General features: G+C 48.6%; 1 protein-coding gene across 2 annotated transcripts in view; it reads left to right on the top strand.

The window, feature by feature from the left end:
• LOC119184597 (uncharacterized) overlaps positions 1 to 15,110 on the top strand; it is a 328,559-nt gene that overhangs the window by 51,656 nt on the left and 261,793 nt on the right. For both annotated transcript variants that reach the window (XM_075888702.1, XM_037433975.2), the window contains exon 2: positions 4,626 to 4,720. In XM_075888702.1, coding sequence (XP_075744817.1) covers positions 4,626 to 4,720 — 95 coding nt within the window. The remainder of the gene's footprint in view (positions 1 to 4,625; positions 4,721 to 15,110) is intronic.

The following is a 15,110-nucleotide window of genomic DNA, read 5'->3' as shown; positions in this document are numbered from 1 at the left end:
CATGACGTGCGTGTCATGTGAGAACATGACTATATACCACGCTCACGATGCGCTCGCGGCCCTTTCGCTAGCTTCACATATACTAAATGTGGTATTACGCGACGTGAATGGACGAAGATGGTGAATGACACGACTAAATATGATAGTCGTGGCATGCGTGTCGTGTAAAACAGGACTACATTCTATGCTCATAGCGTGTTCACGGCTGTTTCGCCAGCTCCACATTTACCGAATTTGGTATAACGTGACGTGAAAAGACGACGAAAATAAATTACGCGTCCAAAAATGATAATAAAGACATGGAAGCCATGTACGGCATAATTTATGTCCACCTCGAAACGTTGTGCTGATTTTAAAGTGACATACCAACCATCATCATTCGTGCTTAGCATATCATCGATTCCCACTCTACGTGGAATCTGCCAATTTTTATTGACTCGTATATTTCCAGTTCTCTTGCCTTACGCTCTCCTAGATTAAGCATGAGTTTATGCGTGGCCTCCATGACACTGTATTTGGCGGCCTTACACTCATGGTATATGGTCCACAATGACCTGAGTCAGTCTCAAAGGCGCATATTTCTTCCCACTTTTCTCTTTCTGCTTCACTTGGTATAGACACTGAGGGGTTGCAGGCAAGGTGGAGGCCCTTAGGTGCGATTTTGTGACACATATTGGGGTAATTATTCGGCATGTTTTGTATCGCACCCGTTTTTCAAATATTTTCTTTTGATTAGGAAAATCATTTAAAAACGTGTACGTACAATGCGAAGTGCTTACGCTCCCCTACTACTTGAAGGCCATTGACAAGAAACGGGTGGAGATAAAAGGTGGAAAGCCGACCCATAAAGAAAAAAAAACCATTTCCTTACGAGTGGTGGCGTGGGCTCCTTTCGCATACTGCGTTGACAATCGGGTTGACCCGTCACAAGTGGAGAGCCGGCCAGCACAGGATCAGAACCCGAAGTGGACTTCCAATGACTTCTGGCTGTGCACAGTTTCGTTTCGTTGCTTGCGTTCTTCCTCGTTATTTCAAAACGTTTTTCTCCCTTTTCTTCTAGTGTTCTCTCAATCTCACAAACATGTTTCAAGGCCACAGGGACGTGGCGGTAAACAAGTTGTTTGAAGGACGACGTTCGTTTAACTCATCCCTTGACGAAGAAACTGTTTCGAAAAGTATCCTTGATGCATTGATATATATATATATATATATATATATATATATATATATATATATATATATATATATATATATATATATATATATATATATATATATATATATATATATATATATATAAGGGAAACAAGTGTATCCTTAAAGGCTCGTTTTTCGTGTTTTACACAATATTAATGAGATCTACCAACAATAATGCCAAGGAAGGTATAGGGAAACTTATTAGGCCAATTGTAATGTAAATGAGAAGAAAGAAAAGTGGGTGAAAAGATAACTTGCCGTGGGCAGGATCCGAACCTGCGACCTTCGAATAACGCATTGTAAATGCGTATGTTGTATGCACGCAAAGGCGTGCGCAAAGGTCACGTGGGCGTTTATATATATATATATATATATATATATATATATATATATATATATATATATATATATATATATATATATATATATTACGCGTTATTCGAAGGTCGTAGGTTCGATTCCTGCTAACGGCTGGTAATTTTTTCATCCACTTTTCTTTCTTCTTTCTTCTTATTTGCATGCCATTGGTTCTAATAACTTCCCCTGTACATTCCTTGGCATTACTGTCTGTTATATCTCATTAATATTGTGTTAAAACACGTAAATACGAGCCCTTAGGTATACACTTCTCTCCCTTATTTCATTGAACGAGGGTCTCGTACTGGCAGACTTGGTCTGTTTAGGTTGTATAAGGGGGACAATTAATCAGCTGCCCGCTCATAATATGTTCACGTGCTACGTGACGCCAAGCATGCGAATAAGAGTGTTTTCACACTCGTTGTTTGGCTTATAAATGGCGCTGACTGTCACTCCTACTTCTAAATTCACATATAACCCCCAAAAAGTGGACGGAGGGACGGCCGCTGTGATAGCTCAGTGGTTAGAGCATCGAACGCGTTCTTCGAAGGTCGTAGGTTAGATTCCTGCTCACGGCTGGTAATTTTTTCATCCACTTTTCTTTCTTCTTTCTTCTTAATTACATTCCATTGGTTCTAATAACTTCCCCTGTACATTCCTTGGCATTACTGTCTGTTATATCTCATTATTATTGTGTTAAAACACGGAAATACGAGCCCTTAGGTATACACTTCTCTCCCTTATTTCATTGAACGAGGGTCTCGTACTGGCAGACTTGGTCTGTTTAGGTTGTATAAGGGGGACAATTAATCAGCTGCCCGCTCATAATAAGTTCACGTGCTACGTGACGCCAAGCATGCGAATAAGAGTGTTTTCACACTCGTTGTTTGGCTTATAGATGGCGCTGACTGTCACTCCTACTTCTAAATTCACATATAAACCCCAAAAAGTGGATGGAGGGACGGCCGCTGTGATAGCTCAGTGGTTAGAGCATCGAACGCGTTATTCGAAGGTCGTAGGTATGATTCCTGCTCACGGCTGGTAATTTTTTCATCCACTTTTCTTTCTTCTTTAGCCATTTTTTGTCGAGCGCGACTACAGCTGAACTACAAAAATCGAAATTTGGGCCGACAACAAATCATGGTCCTTGGTCATAGTGTAAACTCTGCTGGCGTTCGACCGGACCCTGACAAGATTAGCGCTGTCAAGAACTTTCGTCTGCCTTCTCCTACTAAAGATTTTCGTAGTTTTGTAGGCTTATGCTCCTACTTCTGACGTTTTATACGCAATTTCGCTACCATTTCCCGACCACTCACTGGCCTTCTCGAAAAGAACGTGTCCTTCTCGTGGGGCCAAGACCAAGCAGCTGCGTTTTCCACGCTGATCGACCTGATCACTTCACTACCAATACTGGACCACTTGGACTCATGCGCGACGACTGAAGTTCGCACAGGCGCCAGTGTTTACGACATCGGCGCCGTCCTCGCTCAACACCTGGAGGGCCAAACGCATGTTGATTAGTACGCCAGCCGCCTTCTCTCCATATCTGTGCGAAGCTATTCGATCACGGAGCACGAGTGCTTTGCGGTGGTCTGGGCTGTAGCGAAATTTCACCCCTACTTCTGTGGCCGTGAGTTCTCTATTATTACTGGCCACCACGTTCTGTGTCGTCGCTCAAGGACCCAACTGGTCGCCTAGGTCACTGGGCCCTTCATCTCATGGATGGATGGATGGATGGATGGATGGATGGATGGATGGATGGATGAATGAATGAATGGATGAATGGATGAATGGATGGATGGATGGAGGGATGGAGGGATGGAGGGATGGATGGATGGATGGATGGATGGATGGATGGATGGATGGATGGATGGATGGATGGATGGATGGATGGATGGATGGCGTCGCGAACGTCCTGCTCTCCGTCCAGCTCCAACGTATCGACATTGCCCCGAAACCATTCTTCCGCGTTGGCCTCAACTTGCTCGGACCTTTGTCTACGTCCGGGCCAAGCAACAAATGAATTGCAGTCGCAACTTACTATGCGACCAGATATGCTTAACTCGCGCCTTGCCGACTAGCTGCGCTGAAGACTTTCTTCTGAATGACGTCATTCTGCCGCATGGGTCTCCGCGCCAGCTTCTTACGGATCGTGGCCGCTGCTTCCTCGCAAAGGTTATCAACGAAGTTTCCCGTAGCTGCTCTACCGAACATCACCTTACTACTGCTTACCATCGCCAGACCAAGGGTCTCACAGAGCGCCTAAACTGATTTATTACAGATATGCTGTCAATGCACGTCTCTGCTAACCACCATGATTGGGACGCAGCGCTCCCGTAGTGCATATAATTCGTAAAGGCATGACTCCGCCGTCATGGACGAATCGAAGAAAAACAAGGAGACTCGCTGCGCAAAATGCTGGCAGCTTTTAGGTGCCACACCCACTTGTAAATATGGCAAATATACTCTTTTTTTTCTTCCGCGTATTCGTGATCCCCATGACAATATGCACACGAAAACAGAAGGAGCAAGCGAGAAACAAAGAACTAAAAGAAAGAGGAAGGGAATGTTGCGTAAAAGTAAAATCAGGCAAAATGTGGGAGTAGACGGGCGGCACAGGGTGGGCGCGGAGCGGCTGTGCCGGACTCAGTTGCTCTCTCTCTCTCTCATATCGATTGTTCCAACCAGAATCATGCTACGCTATTCACCTGAAATGTTGCCAATAAAATCACATTGCACTAGTACCGTGACATTTCCCCACCAAGATCACGTCAAACTAGTCACGTGACGTAAAATGACGTGAAAGTGTCCATCAAAATCAGGAACGCAACATTATGTAACAGTAGCTACGTTGCATGCCTCCACCTAGTCACCTGACATAACGTGTGAAATAAAAATCTGTCATTCTACCTACGACAAATCCCCGTAACTGCGCTTGTATTTGATGGATGTTTTTAAGGCAATCGATAGGTAATACCTTTTTTTTTCTGATGAAGTCACTCGACTTTTACGACGAAAAGTCAGGGCTCCTTAAAACTTTGGGCCCTCACGACTGTTTCTTGTCCATGCAGGAAAAGAACAGCCATTATCCCCGAACGTCTTCAGTTGCAACAATCTGCATGGGAGCGATCTTTCCAGCAGCGAAGAGGAAAACAACTATCATGACGTGAGTGTAGTAGCACTTCAAAGGCTTTCATTTTCCCACGAAAAGAAACGCGTGGTAGAAATACTGCATATTCTTGGTTCTTAAGCGAGTATTTGCTCTACGGAACAAGCTGTCACAATGCAAAAAAATTCCGCCTTCTCCACGAAGTGAACGGTGATGAGATGGCGAAGTTTAAATGCTTATCTGTAAAACCATGAAACTTTCATAAGAGCACAGCGGTAGCGTTGCCGGAGGACTGGTCGTTGTAGGTGGAGGCGATGGTGGTAAGGTTGTCAAACAGCCAGGCGGTCGCATAGCCTACAGCTGGGGTCAAACAAGGAAGTCACCCTTGAAGCACGCATCGGCGCCACCAACCTTAGGCAGTGATCGATTTCGACGCTTGACCGAGCTTCCCGCGCCTGCTCCGATTCGACGTTTTATTGCCATAGCTTTCCTGTCACCTCTGCTTCGCGGACTCTCTGAGCTCGACGAGCCCGTTTTACTTCGGCTGCGCGAGCCTTCACCGCTGCCGGCGCCCGCTAATCGAAGCTGGTGCTGGCTTTCGATTGCTGCAGACAATATAGCGTCTTCTGTCTCGCGAGCTCTCCCCGCGAATTCTTGGCGGCGGGCCCACATTGCAGCCGCGTTGCGAGCTCTCCGCGTCACTGCTTTCTCTCCCAAGCTGTTCTTAATGAGTAGCTGCGCGGAGATGTGCACTCACTGAGCTCCCAATGACAAAAAAATGGCAGCATATCCACGGAGTGAATGATGGAGAGTGGGGCGAAGCATTCGTCCGTCCATGCGTCCGTCTGTGTGACCGTCCATGCGTCTGTTCGTGCGCCCGTCCCTGCGTTCGTTCATGCATCCGCCCCTGCGTCCGTTCATGCGTCCATCCATGCATCTGTCTGTGTGTCCGTTCGTCCATCTATTCAACACTCCAAGTCCCACCATCTCGCTCGCATCTTTTTATCATATATTACCCATATAGAAGCACCGCCATTCAGTGGACATTCCAAGGACTAAACGAGAGGTGGCACACCACACTTTCTTACGGCTTGCGCTTCGGGTCTTCTTCCCACCTTCAACCACCCTGAGTTCATGGTATATACTAGTTCACTGTATTCACGGCACTGCGGCCCAATGCTCGCTAAACCTTTCTAAAACCAAGGAGGTTACGCCCAGCAAGTATAACGTAGCAACCTTTTCCTGTCAGATAGTGCTCAATGTACATGCCAGTGGCTGCTAATGTGAAATGAGAGACAGGAGGATTCAGTTTTTAATTTCTTACGGCTTGCGCTTCGTATGTGCTTCCCCCCTTTAACCACCTCGAATTCATTCACGGTATATACTACTTCATTGTATTCATGGCCCTGCGGCTCAACGCTCGCTAAACCTTTCTAAAACTAAGGAGGTTACACTCAGCGAGTATAATGTAGCAACCCTTTCTTGTCAGATAGTGCTCAATGTACATGCCAATGGCTGCTAATGGGGATCGCAGCGTGCGCGTTGACTAAAAGCCGAACGCTCCTGTCTCTCATTCCCCATTAGCAGCCATTGGCATGTACATTAAGCACTATTTTTTATTGTTAAACAACGCACAGAAGAAATCTCTCACCAGCACCACCTTGGGGGTCAAATGTTATACCTATTTCGGGCATGTGCCACTGCTGGTTGCGTACTACGAGGGACGCACAAGCCACGCCATAAGGAGCTTCGCCCCTAAAAAGGAAGCGCACCAAAAGCGCTTGCGCCTCTGGCGGTCACCTCTCTGACTAAACGTGAGCGCCCGAGCAGTGCCGGAAGATACGTGCAAATCAGATGCACGTTTAGCGGCGATTTTACTGGGTTGCCACCCTCTGTGCAAGGACCCGCCTAGGTGGTCTAGTAGTTATAACTGCTACTGCCACAGCCGAGATTCCAACCGGCGTCCCGCGGGATCTGATCTCGGCTGCGGCGGTAGCAATGTCTGCGATTGCGAAAATGCTTGAGATCCGTGTAGTAAGCAACAAGATAGCTGGAAAGGTGGGCTAATTGGTAGTTCATATTCGTTCAGCGAACTGTGATGTGGGAAGACACGTGCTGTGTGTGTGCTGTGAGTCTCTGTTATTTGTGTGTTCCCGCGCTCCCAGTACGCAGAACCCTGTATTTAGTTCACGGTGCACGGTAAAAAACCCCTGGCATTCAAAATTTTGGGAGCCCTTCACTACAGCGTCTTTCGTAATCATGTCACGGTGTTGGGACGTTAAACACCAACAATTATTCTTATCTCTACGGAAGATATGCGCTATACATAATAACGGTGGTACAGTAGTCAACAGTAGTCCGTGTTTCTTTTGTAAATTTTTGTGTTCCACTTCCGTTCCCGATACGAGATGCTCCATCAACCCTTTTTTTTTTCTTTGACGTTGCTTCACTTCACTCTTCACTTCACTTCAATACCTTGAAGACCCCGGTTCGCAGGTATTACATAAGGGGTGGGTTACAGAGGGTGATCTTCACGGCGAACAATATGCAGTTACGTCGTATGCAAAAAACGATGGACACGTGATAGTTTGAATGTCACGGGGGAGGCCATTCCATTCCACTGCTGTGCGAAGAAAAAATGATGCGGCAAAGGCAGTAGTGCGAGGACGCGTGCGTCCGACTGCTAAAGAATGGGTCGTGCAGCGAGATATGCACGATAGTGGTATGATGTAAGGAGCTTGGTTGAGGTAGCTGTGAAAGAATTCATGGAACAGACAGAGACTGGCGATGCGGTGGTGCACGCGACATCAATTCCACGTTTTAGGGATAATGTACTTATATCATACGAGTATGAAGAATGAATGAACCTGGTGGCACGATTTTGAACAGATTCTAGCTCATTAATTGAGTATTCCTGGTGCGGGTTCCAGATGGGCACTTCGTATTCTAGTTTGGATCGTATGAGAGATTTGTACGCGAGAAGTGTTAAGTCTAGCGGTGCGTCACGCAAATGACGTTTTAGATAACCGAAAGATCTGTTCGCAGATGATACGATATTGTTAAAGTGAGCGTTCCAGGAAAAGTCAGATGGTAAGGTGACGCATATGTATTTATGATTCTACATGCTCGACAGTGGAATTGGAGATTAAGTATGAAGATAATAAAGGGTGATGCTGGAGATGAAAAGGAACGATTTTGCATTTAGTGGGGTTAAGCTCCATGAGCCAAAGATAACACTACCTTTGCACAAGATTAAGGTCCTGTTGAAGGGTAGTTTGATCAGAGGGGTAAGTAATTGCGCGGTAGATGACGCAGTCGTCGGCAAATAAACGAATATGAGATGACACATGGATGTGAAGGTGGTTATTATATATTAGAAACAAGACGGACGCCAGATGTTACTGGGAGAGATGTAGAGTGGCTATTATTATTTGAGACAAACTGAGAGCGGTTTGTAAGAAATTCTGTGATCTATGTCAGAATGTTGGGGTGCAGGTTCAGCTGGGCAAGTTTAAGTAATAGGCGGTCATACGGTAGTTTATCAAAACCTTTTGTGAAGTCGAGAAAGATTGCATCTGTCTGAAAGTGGTGGTCAATGTTGTAATGCAGAACATGAACGAATACAGCAATTTGTGTTTCGCAGTATAAGGATTTGCAAAATCTATGCTGGAAAAAAATGAAAGAAATTGTTAGTGCCAGGAAAGTGCATGATGTGATAGTATATTGCATGTTCTATGATTTTGCATGGGGCGCTTGTTAGAGAAATGGATCGATAATTTAGGGGAGATTGTTTGTTACCTAGTTTGTAGACTAGAATGTCCTTTCTCTCCTTCCAGTCGTCTGGTAAGATTTCTGTTTAAAGTGACAGTGAGAAGAGTATTATGAAATACACTGCACTGATGTCTTTAGCATTTTAAGAGCTTGTAATTAATATCATTAACACCAGCCAATGGTGAAAGTTTAATTTTACCAATAAGTGATGAAATAACAGCGATAATAAATGCAACAGAGTCCATTGTTTCAAACGTTAAAGAAGGAAGGCTAGGAAGGGGCGTGTCATCTTTAGTGAACACTGATGAGAACGCGATGTTAAAGGTATTGGCACAATCAGCGTCGCTTACAAATTCATCTTTTGCGTTTGTGAGCGTGATGTCCCGTGCTAGTGGTGGGTTCGTAACTGCCCAGAACTTTCAGAGGCTAGTTCTTAAAATTTTTGACAAGTCCTTACGATAAAATTACCATTTAGCTGTTTTAACTTCTGAGTAATAAGCGTCTTCCGTAGCATAGTATATGTCCTATGCGTATACAGTTCTATTGAGTTTTGCAGTACGAAAGAGGCACTTTCTTATTTTCTAAAGTTTTTAGGCTTCTGGAAAACCATGGTTTATTTTTCTTGGCGAGGAAACTGATTGGGGTGTGAAGAAGAAGATGTGCCAGCAGCAAGCAGCATCGCCAACGCCCGGCTCTCTCGGCTCGTGCTTTGGTTCGTTGCTGTGCCGATCGCTGGACGGTTCTTCACGCTGTCTCGTCGCTGCCTTTAACGGCTAATAAACCTCTTCACATTTGGTGGAAGGTGCTGTTAATCCCCGTTGCTACACCCTGGAGCTGCGAAGCCGCACGCTACCACCTGTCATGACTGCCAACGCCACTACATCGACGCCTTCGCTCCAGTTCAACTGCCCTGGCCATCCTACGCTACGGGAGCCGAAGGTCTTCAGCGGTGCGGATGGGACCGACGTCGAAGACTGGCTCGAGCACTACGAACTGGTGAGCGCCAACAATAAGTGGGATGAAGCCGACAAGCTGGGCCACGTGATATTTTATCTCACTGGCGTCGCCGAATTGTGGTTTAATAACCACAAACACAACATCCCCACATGGAGCGTCTTCAAGACGTCATGTGCCGAAGTGTTCGGTCGGCCGGCTGTCCGCAAGCAGAGGGCAGAACAGCGCTTGCGCGTCCGCTCTCAGCAGACTGGCGAGACCTTTACCAGCTATATTGAGGACGTCGTCGACCTTTGTCGACGTGTGAATGACACCATGCCCGAATCTGACAAGGTCAAAAACATCCTGAAGGGCATCGACGACGGCGCATTTCAAATGCTCTTGGCAAGAAATCCGAGCACAGTTTCCGAAGTCGTCAGCTTGTGTCAGAGCTACGACGAGTTAAAGAAGCAACGCACTCTGACTCGGCAGCCTCAGCATGGTGGTGAGTCATTGTCCAGTTTCGACACCCTGCCGGACAATTCACCACTGCTTCAGCAAGTTCGAGCCTTCGTCCGTGAGGAAGTCGCCCGCCAACTTTCTTTAGTGCCCTTCACTCACGAGACCACCACCCGTCTACCTGCCCCGCTTCGCACTGCTATTTCGGAAGAGGTTGCCCAAGCTGTTCCTGTTGCGCACCACGAGCCGCCTCTATCCAGCCCTGCCCACTGCCAGCGTGCCGCGCAGCCAGTAGGCCCTCCTGTCGCCTATCCGCCAGCCATGCAGCCTGTGGCGGCGCCCCTAACGTATGCAGCACAGCCTGTGGCTCCTCCTGTCACCTGCTCGCAAGTTATGCAGCCTGTAGCAGCGCCGTTCACATATGCAGACGCTGTGCGTAGGCTTCCGCAACCATCCTACACCACGCGCTCACAGCCCGCACACCCGGCTGCTTACACTGCACCTTGGGCGGCAGCACCAGTCGCCAATCCCTGGAGGACGCCCGATAACCGACCGATTTGCTACGCCTGCTTCACTCCCGGACACGTTGCTCGCTACTGCCGCCGTCGACCTCAGGCGTTCGGCGACTATGTCCGATCGTCGCAAACCGGCAGCCAACCCTTCGCGCAATACGGGCCGGTCTCGTCACCTCGCTATGCCCCTCCTAACGACCCCGACTTCGTGACGCCGCGCGCACCCTCTCCTCGTCGGCGATCGCCCTCCCCCATGCGTCGCCGGCCCAGACCTGACCAGGAAAACTAAGCACCGCAGTTCAAGAGGCAAGAACTGCGCCATTTTCGAACTGTCTAAGCCCTCGCCCCTCTCCTGCTAACGTGGTCGCAGTAACAGTTGAAGGTTATTCTACTTTCGCCCTTGTAGACACCGGCGCCGCTGTTTCTGTTATTGCCGCTAATGTCTGCCGTGTATTACGTAAAGTCACGACGCCGCTTTCTGGACTGTCACTCCACACCGCAAGTGCACAGCAAGTAACGCCTCTCGCAGCCTGCACTGCAAGAGTGTCCATCGAAGGCATTGTTTACACTGTGGAGTTTATTGTCCTTGCTGTCTGTTCGCATGATGTCATCCTCGGATGGGACTTCCTATCCCGCCATAATGCCGTCATCGACTGTGCACGCGCTGAAGTTGAGTTTTCACCCTTTTGTGATGTCCCATTACTTGACGCTCTTCATCAGCCGCCGAAGTTGTTTGTGCATGAAGACACCGATATTCCGCCTGAAAACTTCGCACTTGTTCCGATTTCATGCAACGCCTACACGGACGCTACAGTCTTTTTTATGCCTTCCGATATCTTCACGAGTCGTCGAGCTCTGCCGCTGCCTTTCGCAACGATTGACCTTACCGCCGGAAGAAGCAATATGTTCATACTCAACCCGCTTTCCACAACTGTCACTGTGCTTGCGGGAGAATGTCTCGGCCGCGTGCAGGATCTCGACCCTTCGTCTTTGGTTGATGTCCCGGATGAATACTGCGACCACCCAAAATCACTGTCGGCCCTCGAGGAGTCGTCTAAGGATACGTTTTCCAGCGCCATCGCCGACACCCTTACTCCCACCGAACATGCCGACCTGCTTGATCTTCTGCATGAGTTCCGGAATTCCTTCGATGTGTCCCAACCTCAACTAGGCCGCACGTCGCAAGTCAAGCATCATGTTGACACCGGCCTACACCAGCCACTGCGTCAAAGACCATACCGTGTCTCCACTGAAGAGCGCCGCGTCATCAACGATCAAGTCGAAGATATGCTTCGTAGAGACGTTATTCGACCATCTCACAGTCCCTGGGCGTCTCCTGTCGTCTTGGTGCGTAAGAAAGACGGATCTATCCGATTTTGTGTAGACTATCGTCGTTTGAATAAGATAACCCGCAAGGACGTATATCCTTTGCCGCGCATTGATGACGCCATCGACACCCTTCACGGAGCGGAATTCTTCTCGTCGCTGGATTTGCGGTCTGGCTACTGGCAAGTTCCAATGGCTGAAGCCGATCGCCAAAAAACTGCATTTATTACACCTGACGGACTATACGAGTTTAACGTCATGCCCTTTGGGCTTTGTAACGCGCCCGCCACGTTTGAACGACTTATGGATAATACGCTACGTGGCCTCAAGTGGAATATGTGCCTTTGCTACCTCGACGATGTCGTGGTTTTCTCGCACGACTTTCCTACGCACCTCCTTCGCCTCAGGCAGGTTTTGACTTGTCTGACCAACGCTGGCCTGCAGCTTAACCTGAAAAAATGCCGCTTCGCTGCACGCGAGCTCGTCATCCTAGGCCACATCGTGTCGAAGCACGGCGTATTACCTGACCCAGCAAAACTTCGAGCAGTCGCAGAATTTCCCAAGCCGACAACCATGAAGGAACTTCGCAGTTTTGTAGGCCTACGCTCATACTTCAGGCGCTTTGTTCGCAATTTCGCATCCATCATGTCACCATTAACCCAGCTTCTTCGCGGTGACGTGAACCTCTCCTCCTGGTCCCCTGCATGTGACGTTGCCTTCACTACTCTGCGCCGTCTGCTCACTTCGCCACCCATTCTTCGCCACTTCGACCCGACGGCTCCTACCGAAGTGCACACCGACGCCAGCGGCGTCGGGCTAGGTGCTGTCCTCGCGCAACGAAAACCCGGCTATTCAGAATACGTTGTAGCCTACGCTAGCCGCACTCTGACGAAAGCCGAAACTAATTACAGCGTGACAGAAAAAGAGTGTTTGGCTCTGGTGTGGGCGCTTGGAAAGTTCCGGCCGTACTTATACGGCCGCCCGTTCGATCTAGTAACTGATCACCACGCGCTTTGCTGGCTCTCCACGCTGAAAGACCCTTCTGGCCGCCTTGCGCGATGGGCACTCCGCATCCAGGAGTACGACATTCGCGTCGTATACCGCTGTGGACGCAAACACTCTGACGCTGACGCCCTGTCCCGCTCACCTTTGCCACCAGATCCGACGGGCGGAAACACGTGCCTCCAGTACTTGTCATCGTTAAATCTTGACTCAATTGCCACCGAACAACGTCGTGACCCGTGGATCGCATCTCTTCTCGAATATCTATCCGGTACGCCCAACCTTCCGGTATCTCGATCCCTCCGACGTCAAGCTTTCCATTTTGCCATCCGCGATCAACTTCTCCATCGACGCAACTACTCTCCTGATGGCCGCCGGTGGCTACTGGTCATTCCACGCGCTTTGCGATCGCAGGTATGCGCTTCTATTCACGACGATCCACAATGTGGCCACGCCGGGGTGTTCAAAACATATGAACGCCTTCGCCATCGCTATTACTGGCGCGGCATGTACAATTTCGTACGCAAATTTGTGCAGTGCTGTCCTGACTGCCAGCGACGCAAATCAACACCGCTACGTGCTACTGGCGAATTGCAGCCACTTCCGTGCCCTGCCAAGCCTTTTGATCGCGTTGGCGTTGACCTCTACGGCCCCCTTCCATTGACATCAGATGGCAATCGGTGGATTATAGTGGCGGTCGACCATCTAACACGCTACGCCGAAACAGCCGCTTTACCGAGCGCTACCACTCAGGATGTCGCCTCTTTCATTTTACGTCAATTTATCCTTCGACATGGCGCACCTCGAGAGCTCCTTAGTGACAGAGGCCGCGCTTTTCTCTCCGAGGTCGTCGAAGCTCTGCTTTCGGAATGCCACGTCATTCATCGGAAAACGACAGCATACCACCCGCAGACTAATGGGCTAACGGAACGGTTTAACCGCACGCTGGGTGATATGCTCTCGATGTACGTGGCATCTAATCATAGCAACGGGGACCGTGTTCTCCCATACGTGACATTTGCATACAATACTGCAATACAAGCAACCACGGGATTTTCACCTTTCTTTCTTCTTTATGGACGTGACCCTTCCCATACAATTGATACTCTACTTCCCTACCATCCTGATGCTTCAGAATGTCCACCTATTTCCGATGCTGCTCGACAAGCCGAAGAGTGCCGCCAGCTCGCCCGTGCGTCCACCTCGGACGAGCAGCAACGCCAGAAAGAAAACCGTTGCACCTCTCTTCCGGATCCCAGCTATGCCCCAGGGTCTCTCGTGTGGCTTGCCATCCCATACCAAACTCCGGGACTCTCATCAAAACTTGTCCCCCGGTACGAGGGGCCTTACACCGTTTTAGAGAAAACCTCTCCAGTTAATTACCTAATTGAGCCAGTTTCCCGATCGGATGACATGCGCCGGCGTGCACGTGACATCGTCCATGTTTCCCGCCTAAAACCGTATCATGAGCCTCTCCCTGAAACTTCTTAGGTCGCCAGGATGGCTCTTTTTTCAGCGGGGGCGATTGTGAAGAAGAAGATGTGCCAGCAGCAAGCAGCATCGCCAACGCCCGGCTCTCTCGGCTCGTGCTTTGGTTCGTTGCTGTGCCGATCGCTGGACGGTTCTTCACGCTGTCTCGTCGCTGCCTTTAACGGCTAATAAACCTCTTCACAGGGGGATGAATTTTTCCGTCAGTTCAGTTAGCTTGTGCCTAAGCGTTAATCAGCTATCATTGAAAAATTGGGAACCGAGATGGGATTCGAAGTAAGGCAGGAAATTAAGCAATTCAATATTTATTTTTTCGTAATTTCTCTTTATAAATGAATTGTTTCGCGAGAAGGGCGGGTGTTTTAGGGACGAAGTAAATGGGATATGAGTGACTTTGTTATCGTTTATTTCAGATAAGTATGTGCAAGATTTTAAACTATCGGGGCTGTTAGTGCCAGGTCTAAAATGATTGATGTTTGATGAGTGACGCGCGTTCGTCGACATACCTGCTGCATAAGATTAAAGTTTAGGCAGACATCGATAAACTTCCTTGCCTTACTGTTCCCTGAAATCGGGGAAACCTGATTTAGCCAATTAATGCTAAGAAAGTTGAAGTCACCATAGATGAGAGTATGTGTGGTAGGGTGTTCGTAAGTAAGCTGCGATAATATTTCATTGAATTCGCGAGCGAAATTAGGATACGTTCGAGGGGGCCTGAAGCATACACCGAGTATTACTGAAGGTCGCTAATGAGTGCCGCCTTCCAGCGGCAGCGACGCTGACGCAGCCGATGCGCAGCCGCGACGGCGCCTACGTCCGTTCGTTACCGCATACGACTACGTCTGTTCCTCACGTGGTGGAGGAGTCGAATTGTGTCGTCTACCGACTGTCTAAGTCTTCGTACCGTCTCGCCGCTGTAACCATTAGCCTGCACGTGTTGTCCCAATATCTATATG

This window comes from Rhipicephalus microplus, chromosome 3 (genome assembly GCF_043290135.1).
Source record: "Rhipicephalus microplus isolate Deutch F79 chromosome 3, USDA_Rmic, whole genome shotgun sequence".
NCBI classification, from domain to species: Eukaryota; Metazoa; Arthropoda; class Arachnida; order Ixodida; family Ixodidae; genus Rhipicephalus; species Rhipicephalus microplus.
Note: the sequence above shows the minus strand (reverse complement) of the source record. Positions and strands in the feature narration are given on the sequence as shown.